Source organism: Clinocottus analis, unplaced genomic scaffold (genome assembly GCF_023055335.1).
Source record: "Clinocottus analis isolate CAN_PGR_092001 unplaced genomic scaffold, fCliAna1.0.p SCAF_36, whole genome shotgun sequence".
Classification (NCBI taxonomy): domain Eukaryota; kingdom Metazoa; phylum Chordata; class Actinopteri; order Perciformes; family Cottidae; genus Clinocottus; species Clinocottus analis.
In genome coordinates this window covers 342,501-356,415 of record NW_027176109.1, presented here as the reverse complement: position 1 = coordinate 356,415, position 13,915 = coordinate 342,501, and the positions used below count along the sequence as shown (strand labels likewise).

The following is a 13,915-nucleotide window of genomic DNA, read 5'->3' as shown; positions in this document are numbered from 1 at the left end:
ACACGTTAGACAATGCACAGCGAGGTCGCACACACACACACGCAGACACACACTTAAATACACACATGCACATTCATTCCTAGAAAAGGGAAGTACACAAGTGTATCAGTATCTTCACACTAATGAAATGCAGGGTTTGATTGACAGCAACACACACACGCAAAATGCTTTTTTTTCTTCTTTTTTAATCTTGCATCTACACGTTGAGGACTAATGAATGATTTTAAGACAGAAGTGAGGATCTGAAAAAGATGTGAATCAGAAGTTATGAAACTCGGGTTCAGACGCTGAAATACGGAACGTTGCGGTCCCGAGTGCAGAGAGAAAAAGTTGAAGTTACAAGACTATTTCCAAGAAGAAAGACAGAAGCTCCACCAGCTGGAGGAGAGACAGGTGGAGGTGAAGGTGAAGCAAACGGCAGCCAGCGTCGTCTGGAGGAGAAAGGAGGCAACGTGTCGACGTTTTAACCGTTAAGGTCATCGATAATCTCATGAGAATAATCCTCGTGGAGGTATGAATGAAAAGAGATCAAAGAGAAATGGCGACGGGCGATTAGCTGCACGCACTGAAGCTCACGAGAGTCTGTAAGGAGGCAGATCCACACTTGTTAGTACACTCTGGGAGCTCCAGAAAAGTCTCCCTCACACACACACTCGTCGGTGAAGTTAGTGCACTCAGATAGCCGTTAATCTCCGGTTGTGGTAGTGGTTGCAGGGACAAGCCATTCGGAGAGGCAGCGGCGGGGTGACTGACGGACAGCCGGTCAGCGAGGGGGGCGGGGTTAGTGACGAGGCGGATGAGCTCCTACGCGGGCTTTTTTACTGTGCAAAGCCCCGGCGCCTCGGCTTACCCCGTTGCTCTGGGTGGAGTGTACGGACTGCTCGCTGGTGGAGGAGCAGGTGCTCATGCGGTCTATGTCCTTACTGTGGGAGGAGTTGCGGTGGTGCGAGGGCGTCCCGTGGCTTCCTCTGCCCAAAGAGTCGCCACCTCCACCGCCGCCGCCAGCATCACTGGGGTAGGAGAAGGAACCAGGCCGGCTGGCGGGAGAGGCAGGCATAGCGGGGACTGTAGCCCAGAAGGAGTTGCCTTTATTGGCCGGGCTGGACGGGACACACGCCTCCTTTCCACCTCCTCCGGAGGACTGAGGGGAAATGAGAGGAGCGACTGTCCCGACTCGAGGGCTCTTCAGGGGCAAATTCAGAGGAGCCACGGCCATCTGTGGTAAACCGGCTGTTGGATGTTTCTGGGTTTCTTCGCCGGCCTCCACGCCGTCTGACGGCTTGTTGCTGTTGTTACTGTTACTCCCGTGAGGACCATCCAGCGTCCTCATCTTCGGGACCTCTGAGGCCGACGCCTCTCCGTTTGCTGTGGCGGCGGCGTCCGAGTGCGGGTTAGAGGGGAGGAGGGGCTGAGGGTGGCGGGGAGACCACGTACCTGCTGATTGGTCGGGCCCCTCGGGGCCCGGGGGGTGGTGGTGGTGGACGGGCTGGGGGAGGCGCGAGGACGGCTGGGGGATGCGGGAGGGTCGGGAGCGAGGGCCGCACAGGGAAGAGGAGCCGCCCCCCGATCCTCCGGAGCCGCCACCACCGCCGCCTCCACCTCCACCTCCACCTCCCATGGTGGCGTTGGAGCTGCTGCCTCCGGGCAGGCCTCCAGAACTACCGCTGCTACTGCCGGGTGGACCGCCCGGCCCGCCACCACCCACGTGGTTCCTCTGGTACTCTATGGGGGATGTTAGAGCTGTCGGAAAAGGATAAGGGGCAAGATTTCACTCATACGACAAAAGCACATTTGAGTAAAAGTCGGGTTACAAGCCGCTACTACCTTCGGTATGCGTCCCCCGCTGTAGCCAGCTAGCTCTGCTGCTAGTTTCCCTGCTAGCTCTGCGACAACCACCGAATGTAGCGGGACCAGCCCAACCAACTTACGACAGTGGGCAGCTAGCAGCAGCGCTAGCCTGCTACAGCGGGGAGCCTGCTACAGCAGGGAGTTAGCAGCAGCGCGAGCCTGCTACAGCGGGGAGTTAGCAGCAGCGCTAGCCTGCTACAGCAGGGAGTTAGCAGCAGCGCTAGCCTGATACAGCGGGGAGCCTGCTACAGCGGGGAGCTAGCAGCAGCGCTAGCTTGCTGCAACAGTGGGGGACACCCACCGAAGGTAGCAGCGGCTTGTAGCCCGACTTTTACTATTTAAAGCTGGAATACCGTCGGATATTTATGGAAGCCCATTCCCGCCACAAAAAAAAAAATTAGGACCAGAAAAAAAAAAAAAAAAAAAATTAGGACAAAAAAAAAAAATTAGGACCAAAAAAATTAAAAATAGGGAGGAAAAAAATACAGATTTCTTTTCATTGACATAAATAAAGAAAACATCTAAGAAATACGTTATTTCATCACTTTGGTTTTACAATACCTTAATTTAAATGTAAATATGTATTGTTCATACAACAAAACAAGTACAGGTAAAAAAAAAAAAAGTCCAATCTTGTTTCAATTCAAAATATCTTTTATTAAATAACAAGAGCACTTGAATATAAAACAGTGCTTGCTTGGCAATGTCAACCGCCTGTAAGCCCATATTGATGGGTTACTTTAAAGTAAATAATTCATTCAATATATGTGTGGACTTTGCATTTTACTCAGTTCTTAAAAACGGTCAATGGAAGGTCAACAATGTACTTTGTCTGTACATATATTAGCTACAATTATATTTAGGCTGTAACTGTAATTTTGCCATTTGTAGTCAGTAGTCAAGTTCTGATTTCTCTCCTGGAATGAAACTTTTTTTGTTGCCTTTTTTCAAGTCAATGGAAAAAAAAGACAACAAAAAAAATTTTTTTCTTTTTTTTGGTCCAATTTTTTTTTTTTTTGGTCCTAATTTTTTTTTTTTTTTTGGTCCTAATTTTTTTTTTTTTTTTGCTCCTAATTCTTTAAAAAAAAAAATTTTTTGGTCCTAATTTTTTTTTTTTTTTTTGGTCCTTTAAAGAACAAAAACAGTTCCAGTACAATCAAAACATTTCCACTAAAGGACCAAAGCCGGTATATGTGTTCGGTGGAAGCTTGTAATGGTGCGTGCACGGTACCGTGCACATCCATCTCTTACCATTGAGGAAATTTCGCTGGTTCTCCAGGATTTGGCTGACCTGGTGGACCCAGACCTGACTGACTCCAGGGCTCATGGAGTGGAGGGTGTACCTCTCCAGGCTGCCACTCGATGATCTGGAGGTGAGCGTGAACTTGCAGGGGTCGTCTGTATTTTCCTCTAAACCCAACCAGCTCACCTGCAGAGAGATGACACGAGAAGAGAGACGAAGAATGAAGAGGAAGAAGGACGAGTGGCGAGATGTCTTGATGGAGAAGCTCCAGTACAATCTCCCATACGGCAACATGCAATGCATTGATAGAGCTTCTTGTTTTACGCTCTCACTGCAGCATTTTATGGAGCCGCACTGACCTTGATGTTGTTCTTGAAGAGGTAGCCGGGAGAAGAGAAGCCTTTCTTTTTGTCTATGGGCTCGCTGATGATGACGATCTGCTCAAAGAGGAAGACTCTCCTCTCCTTCATCCTGGACAGAAGTCCTCCGTCCTGGTCGGACACCATGAAGGTGTCCTGGAGGAGCAATCTGCCCTGAGCCACGATTTTACCCTGAAGTACAGAGCAGAGAGAAAGCGAATAAGAAAACATGGACAGTGACAGAGCGTCTTTCAAGTTGTTTGCTCTGTTTTAATGTGGAGTAAGCGAGGAAAGAGAAGAAGAAAAACAAGAGAAACAAAGACAGAAGCAATATCGAATGTTTCCTGAACTACATACAGTTCAACCCATGTAAATGTGGCTTTTCAAAAAAATGAAATATCAAAGCTATGGAAGCCCATAGCCGCCACAAAAACAATACAAAATAAATAAAAAGTCATAATTATGAGATAAAAAGTCATTATAAGATAATTATCTCATAATTCCAACTTTATTATTTTAAAATGACGACTTTATCTTATAATTCTGACTTTATATTTTTATTTTATTATTTTTTGGGGCGGAAATGGGCTTCCATATGCCCAGTGTTGCTAAAGCATAAAAAACAACGCATTTAACATAGCTGCAAAAATGAAGGCACACTGACACCTAGTGGCAGTTGAGAGAATGTAACGTTTGCAGGGAAATAAACTATTTACATATACAGCATCTTCATTTAAAGAACAGTTCCACACACACAAACACACACAGACTGACACACACACACTGGTGAGCACACAAAGAGCCTCTTACATCGAAGCCTTGGAGGCGCCCAACATTCATCATGTCGTTGCAGCGTTTGGGGACCACGCACATCACCTCCACAGCTTTCTGCAGGACGCCAGAGAGCGAAACAAAACAGATTTTATTGGTGCGCCGTCACTTTAAGGAAGTTTGCACTGCTGTGTGTGACTTTAGGACGTGGCGTTACCTCCAGCTCTGTCGTATCCGCCCCGGCCTTCTTGGATATTTTGTGAAGATCCTGTGAAAATGCGTAAAAATGTGAATACTTTTACTTTGCCTGAATGCAGCTCTGCTGAGCAAGAAGAACAGTACAGCGGGTTCACCTTCAGCAGTAGCTGGTACTTCATGATGCGTTGGACGGGTTTGATGAGCAGGTCCGTGATCTGCAGCCTGTGGCCCAATCGCTGCTTGAGGTCCTGGTGAAAGATGCAAGTATTAGTACCTCTATGCTGAAAAACTGGTCACCTGGAGGATATCAAACACAGAGAAGCCCCCGTAGGGTTCAGGTAGGTGTAAAAATCTTACTTCAAAGTAAGTGTCGATGTACTCTGACACAATGTGCTCAGATTTTGGTTTATTCTGGCAGTACACAATGTACATGTGTAGCCTCCGCTCCTGGAACGAAAGAAAACAGTGGAAGCTTTTAGAGGGGGAGAAAGAAATGTGACAGCTTAGAACAGAATATTTATTTAGTCTACACTGTAATGCAACAAGGTTTCTATGGAAGTCCTTTCCCGCCACAATTAGGAGCAAAAAATGGAAAAAAAATTAGGACCAAAAAATAAATAAAATTACGACCCAAAATATAAAAAAATAGGACGATAAAAAAATATAAAAGTATAAAACATATTACGACCAAAACAAAAAACAAAACAAAAATTAGGACCCCAAACAAAAATTAAAAATTAGGACCAAAAAAAAAAAAAAAAATTTTTTTTTTGGTCCTAATTTTTTTTGTTTTTTGTCCTAATTTCTTTTTTTTGTGTTTGCCAGTAATGGGCTTCCACAGGTTTCTCACCTGTTTGACAAATAAAGGCGCCAGCCTGTCAGGATCCTCCAAACACTTCTCGAGCTCTCCCAGGAAAAGACTGTGGACCAAAGAAGAAACTCATGAGCTAACCTGCCAGGGAACATGGAACTGCCTCTATTATTATTATTACTATTATTATTATTATTATTATTATTATTATTATTATTATTATTAATAATAATAATATTATTATTATTAATATTAGTATTGTCTTCACACTGGAGCAGATACAACGACTTTAACCCTTTTAGACTGTGGAACCATTTTTGTCTCCAGACCTCCTTTCCCCTGTTGCTGTCGTAGGAACCCCAAATTAATTCCAATAATTGTGTTTATTGTATGTATTTGTTCAGCAAAGTCTTGGGAAAAAAATGTATATCTGCAAATAAAATCACTTTCAAAAGATATATCGATGGTAACTATGAACATCCAGCATGATATGAGCCAGATTCCCCAAAAAAAGCCTCCTGGAGCGTCAATAAGACACCTTTATGGAAAGATTCGCCTGTTAGGAAGGAGTTTCAGTCAAAAAACTGTGTTGGTCAGTTTAAAAATGGAAAAATTACTTATTTTTAGCCAAAAGGTTGTCTGTGTGGGGCATGCTGGGACTTAAAATGGGCACGGGAGGAGTTTCCAAAAGGTTACAACATTTGTTGTGGTGTTTGTCGGGCATGTTAACGGGAGGAGACGGCCAGCGTACTCTTTGTGCCAGTCGTAGATCTGATGGATGTTTCCAAAGACGATCTTGTCTTTTCCTCTCATGTCATCCGGCACTCCTTCCTCTTTCATCCTGCTCATGTAGCCCTGAGGGGAGGAGAGTCGACTCGATTGTAAAACAAACTCAGACGGCAAAAAAAAAGAAAAAGCGACGCTTTAATATCAGTTTGTACCTCCACCACGGATCCCAGATCTCTGACATAGTCTCTCTCAGTCTCCACCAGCTCCAGAAGCACATAACTGAGGGACACAAAGCAGAAATTGTCACCGTGTAACACAAACAGCAACGCACAAACATCAGAAATGTTCCATATAAGCACACAAAGGGAGACAAACTGCGATTGAGCTCGAGCACCTTTTGTTTATCAAAAAACGAAACGCGAGCACGACGCCGGCGAACGTAACTCACTGTCTCCTCTTGAAGAAGCCGGACTTGCGCTCGTCCAGCTCGTCGATGGGCGAGGAAGAGGAGAGGAGGGAGTTGTCTGAGGGGTTGAGGGAAGGAGAGCTGCTGTCGCCTTGCTCCACCGACAAGGAACTAGGACGATCCTCCAAAGACTGGAGGAGAGAGGACAGAGGAAAGGAGAGGAGGGGACGAACAAGAAGAACTGTCACTATGTGATAATATCGTTATGGGGCTTCAATATCGTGATAATATCGTATCGAGGACTAAAGTATCGTTATAATATCATATTGATGACTAAAATATCGTGATAATATCGTACCGGGACGTAAGTATCGTGATAATATCAAAATGTGATAATATCGTACAAGGGACTTAAGTATCGTGATAATATCATAGAGAGGCTTAAGTATCGTAATAATATCGCAATGGGGCTCAAGTATCGTGATAATATCATATCAGGGACTCAAGCATTGTGATAATATTGTATAGGGGAATTAAGTATCGTGATAATACCATATTGAGGCTTTAATACTGTGATAATATCGGATCGAAGATTAAGTATCGGAATAATGTCGTATCGAGGCTTAAGTATCGTGATAATATCGTATCGGGATTAAGTATTGTAATAATATCATAATGGGGCTTAAGAATCGTGATAACATTGTATTGAGGCTTAAGTATCCCGTGTGTGTGACACAATGTGCGTGTCTATACTGTGTGTGTGTCTATACTGTGTGTGTGTGTGTGTGTGTGTGTGTGTGTGTGTGTGTGCCAGTGTGATATTGGCCAAAGTTCAATCCCCATTTCTTGGTGGAACAGTGAACAGCCGGCACAGTGAGTCACCGTCCTGACAGATGACGAGTCGGCCATAATGCCATTCTCCGTCAACAACACCAGAAAAACTTGTACACCAATCCATCAGGATTGTTCTATGAACAAATGTCCCACCTTTGCATGTACTTGTGAGTTTTTGTTTATGCTTTTTTTTTGGTTTTCTCTCTCTCTCTTTCTCACCATCTTGCTCTTCACGAGCTCTTCGATGGCGCTGACCAGCTCAGCGGCGCTGGGCGTCTCTGAGCTGTTGGGTCGAGCGGAGAGACGAGACGCAGACTGGAAGCACAGGCGAAAGAAAGAAAGAAAGAAAGAAAGAAAGAAAGAAAAGAGAAAGAAGTCAACGGTGAAGTCGCACAACTCGGCAGAGCGGCATGCGTGCAGCAGCGGTGCATTCTCAATGGCTGCGACTGTGTCATGTGATCGGGCTCACCCTCGTCGGCTTTGGACCCCCGATACTCCACATGTCCGAAATAAGGACTTGGTGGGTGTGGTCTCCCCTAATAAAAGGGTCAACTGGGGGGGCCAAGTTGGAGCCAATCACAGACTGGTCTCGGAGGGGGAAACAGGGTTAAGAGTTATGAGAGGTTGGGCTTTTAGGGTCAAAAAGGGTCAAGCTCTGGGATTTGGAGAGCGCTCCACGGCCGGTCAGACAACAGCAAACATCGTTTGCGTGACACTCCATCGGAGACATTTTGCCTCCGCGACAGACAGAGCCAAAGTGTCAAGAAGTAAACCCCTTTTTCACAAGCAGACTGAACGGGATTTCACTCGTTTAGTCCCACAAACAACGAACCACAGCGGCGACGCGTGAATGCAGCATTCACTCCAGCGGCAGAGGAACAATCATGCACTCCCGTGGGAATGACATTGTTTTTTTTCTTTTGGTGAAAGAAAGTCAAAACACACACACACATACAAGAAAAAAAGAGGCAAGAAATAACAAAGTTCAAATGACGAAAGGATCCAAAGCGGAGACGATGGAGTGACTTTTACATGGAGAGGTAGGGGAACTGGGAAAGAAGAGAAGTAGAACAGAAATCAACGTAATGCTGAAGGGAGGAAGCGTGCAACCGTCAAAAGAATAAGAGGAAAAAAAAGAAAGGTTATTGTCGCCAACGTGAAGGTTTAGTTGTGTTATTGTCAGCTTTGTGTGCACCTCTGCTTGTAACCAAACCAAAGATTAAGATTAATGTGGTGCAAATATGTTTGATATTAGCAATTGGGGGGAAAAAAAAATCAACAATATGAAAGGTTCAACAGGCATCTTCCAACTTATTTTGTGTGTGCCTGCACTGACCTATCTTATATTTATATGAGCAAGCCTTCCCCAGGTAGTGCACAAACCATGTGTGTGCCAACATATTGCTGATTATGAAGGCAGATTTGTGTCTTTTTTTTACCTAAGCAAATGTCTAGTTTGTAAGTAAATTATCTCAAAATCTTTGCTCTCAATTAAAAGAAATCCTCTAAAGAAAAAAATTAAAAAAACGGTCTCAAAACAAATTTGCTCTCGAAAAAAAAAAAAATTGCTCTAAAAAAAATGCTTTAAAAAACGAAAATTTGATCGAAAAAAATTCTCTAAAAAAAAAAATTCTCTAAAAAAAAAAAAACGCTTCCAAAAAAAAAAGCTCTCAAAACGGAAATTTGCTCTCAAAAAAAAATTTTCTTAAAAAAAAAAATTGGAGAGAATTTTAATTTTGAGAGAAGTTTTTTAAAACAGTGTATATTTTTTTGAGAGCAATTTTTAGTTTTAAGAGTATTTTTTTTTTGAGAGTATTTTTTTTTTATTGAGCGCTAGGATTTAGAGATAATTTACTTCCATACTAGAAATCTGCTTGTGTAAAAAATACACAAATCTACCTCCATAGCTGATAAAGCAAAATCCCATTTGGCCCATTTTGAATGCAGCACACGACACATAAATCTATTTGTTACCATAAAACAAACCACTCGGGGCTTTATGTGGTATCGTGCATTGTGTTTTCTGCATTGTCCGTGAGCGCGTGTCGCGTACATGCGCTTCGATCACGTCGGGGTCACCGACCTTGTCGTCCTGGGAGTCGGGCTGCAGCAGGCTGTGCTGCTGGATGGCCATAGGGGGCGGTAGAGGGACGGCGTCCGCCCCCTCCTCTCCTTCCTCCTCGCCACAGCTCTGCATGCCCGATGAGGAAGACTTGGACAGGGTGCCGCTGCTCAGCCCCTCGTTACGCATCCGCTGGAGACAGAGAGGAAGGGGAACCCATGATTTACCGGCCGGTTCAGAACCAAAAAAAACTTCCCGTCATCCCGCCCGCTCGCCCGCTCGTACTTCCTCCAGCGTCTCGTCCTGCGGCGTGGCGGCGCTGTCGTCGGAGTCCTTCTGCGAGCCGACCATGGCGTCCATGTTCTTGCGGGTGCCGTCGCGGTTCTTCTTGTGCTTGTGGGCGAGCTTCTTCACGTGGCCGTCGGCCTTGCCGGAGCTCAGCCGCCGCACGGGGCTGGTCAGCCACTTCCTCAAGGTGTTGCCGGGGCGCTTGGGGCCCGGCGAGCTGTGGTGACCCAGCGTCTGGCTGGAGCCCGGCTGCAGGGTGTCGTTACTGGACACGGACAGAGTGTCTGAGGGAGGAAATAAAGAGGACGGGGATTATGATGATCATCACAAGTAGAGTCTGCGATATCTCATAAAAAAAGCAAAGCGCAAAAGTTAAACAGTACATTGGAACAGTACATTGTGCATTGGAATATTTCCCCACTATAATAAAGCATGTTTAGTTGTGCGCTGAAGCTCTCTTCAGATCTTAATCCAGGCCCTCATGTGCGCTGCATGTTGTGTAACAACCCTTAAACAACGCTGTAGTCACCCTGCTGTATGTGCATATGTGGGTTTGCATATAGTGAGAGAACGCTGAGGAAAGACTAATGTGTGCTTGTGTTTGTTTGCACAGGGTTGTGTGTGTCGTGTGCAGGCGGCCGGCTGCTCTCCTTTGGGAACGGGTGGGAGGGAAGCTCTTCCTCCACTGGCGATGCAGAGATGGAAAAACACAACAGAGGATCGGGATGCTGCAGGCTTTGTCTGAATGATTCAAAGATAAATCCACCTGTCGGCTCCCGTTCTCCTTCGTATCTTTAGCCTCTTATGATATATGCATGTATTAAGTCTGCATGCAAGACTAAGTAATATTTATTTTACAGCTTGTTTGAGGGATTCAGACTTCAAGCCGGTGGTTAAAATCATCTGCTGAGGATTAAAGCATGTGACGGAGCTCATGAAGGGAAGGTGTGGACCTGCTGCCGTCCCCTCATTGGACGCTCTTTCCACAGCCTGAATGAACACATCTGCATCTGCATCTGCATGCAAGCGGCCGCGTCACTCATTCAGCCTCTGGGAGAGTTATTTTTACAGCGCTCTGCTGATACGAAGCATGTGTTCTCACAGCTCATGCAAAGGGAAGAAGAAAGCACAAGTTCCTGGAATAACAAGCCTCCCTCACATCGTTGAGCCTCTGAAGCATCTCACATAGATAAGATCACCTCGCTCTGAGTCATCTGCAGATATCCGCAGCATGAAATATACCATATTTTATTGATCCTGCAAGACTTAAGTGGACTCATTTTGGTGAAAAGGTGTCAGAGACCACATTTCTATGGAAAAAACGAGAATACAAAACGTGGTTTTAGACATTTATTTACATGCATCTACCATTTTATTCATATATTTCACTGCTTTTGTGAACCTGAGACCTTTGGTGAACCAACTTCAAGCACCAAAACCGCCCTGAGCGAAGCTGTACAAGAGATATGAAGACCTCATCATATAGAGAGCTGAGATTGTTCTGCAATTTATGATGTAAAACACCAGCAAAGATAATTCTTCAGCTACAAGTCAAGCAAAGAATATGGCGAAATTGTCCCGTTATGCATCTTTTTTATCCTGCCATTCAGTTTTTCCAGACAGATACTCGTCCGTCCTTCCAGGGAAGGAGAAGCTTGCACTACTCCACAGCTTCATGTTCCCCCTCCTGCCTTTATCTCCCCTGCAGGACCGAATGAAATAAATAATGAAACCCAGTCACAACTCCTTTGTTACGATGCTGCGCTGGAATGTTTTAATCACAGGTACGATCACGAGGGCCTCTTTTATATTGTGAAAATACCTTAACGTTTACTATCGCTGCTCTCCTAGGACTGTGAGAATGTTCCTTTATTGTAACTGCAACCAGCACAGCTTCATCCATTATTCATACTCAGAGCCAAAAAAGTGCTGACGAGACCTTTAAATTAGTCTTTTAATGTCCTGAGTATTTTGGGGTGTATGCACAATGTGTGTACACTGCAAGTGCACGCTTTAGCGTCACAAAACAGTTGTTTCTAAGGTAAACAAGACACAGACAACCTGCACACACTCGCTCACATAGTTTAACACCTGAGTGAAAACTTGTGCAACAGAACGAGGAACACGAGTCAGGACGTCCCTTTAAGAGCCGGCCGGACACGAGTCTGTGCTGTTAGCGAGGACTTCTCAGCTATCACATGCAAGGCTGCAGGGCGAGTTAAACACACACACACAGACACACACACACACACACACACAGTGGACTCACAGCACTGTGGGGTCCTGGTGAGAAACGAGTACTTTGAAAAATGCAATAGGGCATATTTCTATTAAAATATCACAATTCCAGCAATTTAGTTGTCAGCAATTGTAAATATTTAGCATGTAAAGTCACACCTGACACACACAGACACACACACACACACACAGCGTGGGTTTCATCTCTGTGAATCTCATTAAAATACTCAAATGTAAAACTGAGCATTGTCTTCGTGGTTCCAGTTGTCATAAAATAAGGTTATTGTGGCGTCTTTCACCTGCAGCCTCTCGTCCTTCATGAGCGACACACACACACACACACACACACACACACGCACACACACAACGTCCTGTGACAGCGAGATGTGTTCTCTGATTAGACCGAAGAGGGTCGGGCAAACAAAGAGGGTGAACGGGTGAAACATGGAGTCAGCGACCTCTGACACATCGCTCCTCAATAGAAAATAACCCCAGGGACACACACACACACACACACACACACACACACACACACACACACACACAGACAGACACACAGACACGACCTTTGCTCTCTGGCCTGCAGGGTGAGGCTACTAGAACAGCTGATCAGAAACCAGAATGACGAACACGTTTTCCTCTTTTGCAGCGATGACGCTCAGTTTGTTCGTCTCATTCGTGTTTAGACCTGATTCTTAAACACTCTTCAATCCTGATGCTCCAACAACACATAATGGACCAACAGCCCCACCTGCTACACACACACACACACACACACACACACACACACACGATCAGATATTACTGATACCGAAGACAACTGGACCTTAAGTTCATTTTTTATTTGTAGTAAAACGATTATTTATGTTACTTTATCTTCTGTAAACATCGAGTTTCCATCATAGTCTAAAGCATTTTTCTGAAATTTTGTTTTAAGATTTCCAACAATATCTATAGTTCAGCCTTTACAGACTTTACAATATTTATCTATTTGCTCATCTTTATTTTAAAATTATGCTAAACTAACATCTCTTTTTCTGCTGCCATTTGGGAGTGAGCATATATATATATATATATATATATAAATATATATATATATATATATATATATATGTATATATATATATATATATATATATATATATATATATATATATATGTATATATATATATATATATGTTAACGTATCATGAGGGTAAACTGGATGTGTTTACATCATGTAAATGCATTTGCATGTGCGTACATACATGCAATATATACTTTTAAAGCGTGTTTAATATTAAAATATCTGCTCAACATGCAAAAGACAAAACATTTAAGGACGAATCAGATTTGTATTCAGCAGCGTCGTCTCAGCCGGACGCTCTCACTTCACCTTCAGACGCTCTCGCTCATCCTCTGCAAGCTAACGAGCCGCTATCACAAGTCACAGCCGCCGCTCGATTTACGACTCTGTGTGTGTGTGTGTGTGTGTGTGTGTGTGTGTGTCTAAGAATAGGACGGAGAGGGGAGGGGCAACTGGAAAGATCCCAAAGGGTCTGCAGCTCCACAGAAAGCATGCCTGGGATTCCAGAGGTGTCACCAGGAGGAGGGAAGGGGGGGGGGGCATCTTTCCTGTGGTCTTACCTTCCCCAGGAGAAGTGATGCAAACACACACATGCATGCACACACACACACATGCATGCACACACACACGGTCGGTGGTGGACGTGCAGCGTCTCGGGGGAAAAGCTCCAGAGAGTTTTTGGCTCGGCTGAGCTCTAAAATATGTGGCCGATGCGGCGCGACGGGGCTCGCCACCAGCAGCCATAGTTCAGGAGGGCGTGGAGCGAGACGGGGACGGTTCAGACGCCACGCCGCTAACACAACTCGACAAAAGGCTTTAACACACTGCGGAAACATGCCGAGAGCAGAAGGATGGAGGACGTGAGACGCTCCCGCTTCCTTCTCTTTGACCTCGTTATCGTCTTTTCTGCTGCACAATAACATCCTCTGTCCATCTGCGCAGCACCCGCCTGACCGGCACGAGATATAATCTTTATCAACGTGATTCCAGTGGACTTAATATCTCATCACATAAGAGGAGGAAGGGGGAGAGGGGGAGGAGGGGGAGGTGCATTCAACAAA

The 13,915-nt window shown here is 44.9% G+C and overlaps 2 protein-coding genes across 5 annotated transcripts in view; both read right to left on the bottom strand.

Annotated features, from left to right (window-relative positions):
- The window catches only part of LOC137799536 (triple functional domain protein-like), a 4,273-nt gene extending 4,200 nt beyond the window's left edge, over positions 1 to 73 (bottom strand). Inside the window, exon 1 of the mRNA XM_068596332.1 lies at positions 66 to 73. Coding sequence (XP_068452433.1) covers positions 66 to 73 — 8 coding nt within the window. The remainder of the gene's footprint in view (positions 1 to 65) is intronic.
- triob (trio Rho guanine nucleotide exchange factor b) overlaps positions 13 to 13,915 on the bottom strand; it is an 87,243-nt gene continuing 73,340 nt past the window's right edge. For 3 of the 4 annotated variants that reach the window (XM_068596372.1, XM_068596373.1, XM_068596375.1), the window contains 14 exons: positions 9,547 to 9,833; positions 9,283 to 9,453; positions 7,419 to 7,514; positions 6,408 to 6,556; positions 6,172 to 6,238; positions 5,982 to 6,085; positions 5,270 to 5,339; positions 4,777 to 4,866; positions 4,575 to 4,667; positions 4,439 to 4,489; positions 4,261 to 4,338; positions 3,451 to 3,642; positions 3,100 to 3,277; positions 13 to 1,740 (listed from right to left, as the gene is read on the bottom strand). In XM_068596372.1, coding sequence (XP_068452473.1) covers positions 782 to 1,740; positions 3,100 to 3,277; positions 3,451 to 3,642; positions 4,261 to 4,338; positions 4,439 to 4,489; positions 4,575 to 4,667; positions 4,777 to 4,866; positions 5,270 to 5,339; positions 5,982 to 6,085; positions 6,172 to 6,238; positions 6,408 to 6,556; positions 7,419 to 7,514; positions 9,283 to 9,453; positions 9,547 to 9,833 — 2,585 coding nt within the window. In that variant the 3' untranslated portion in view covers positions 13 to 781. The remainder of the gene's footprint in view (positions 1,741 to 3,099; positions 3,278 to 3,450; positions 3,643 to 4,260; positions 4,339 to 4,438; positions 4,490 to 4,574; positions 4,668 to 4,776; positions 4,867 to 5,269; positions 5,340 to 5,981; positions 6,086 to 6,171; positions 6,239 to 6,407; positions 6,557 to 7,418; positions 7,515 to 9,282; positions 9,454 to 9,546; positions 9,834 to 13,915) is intronic. The other variant, XM_068596374.1, reaches the window with a different exon arrangement.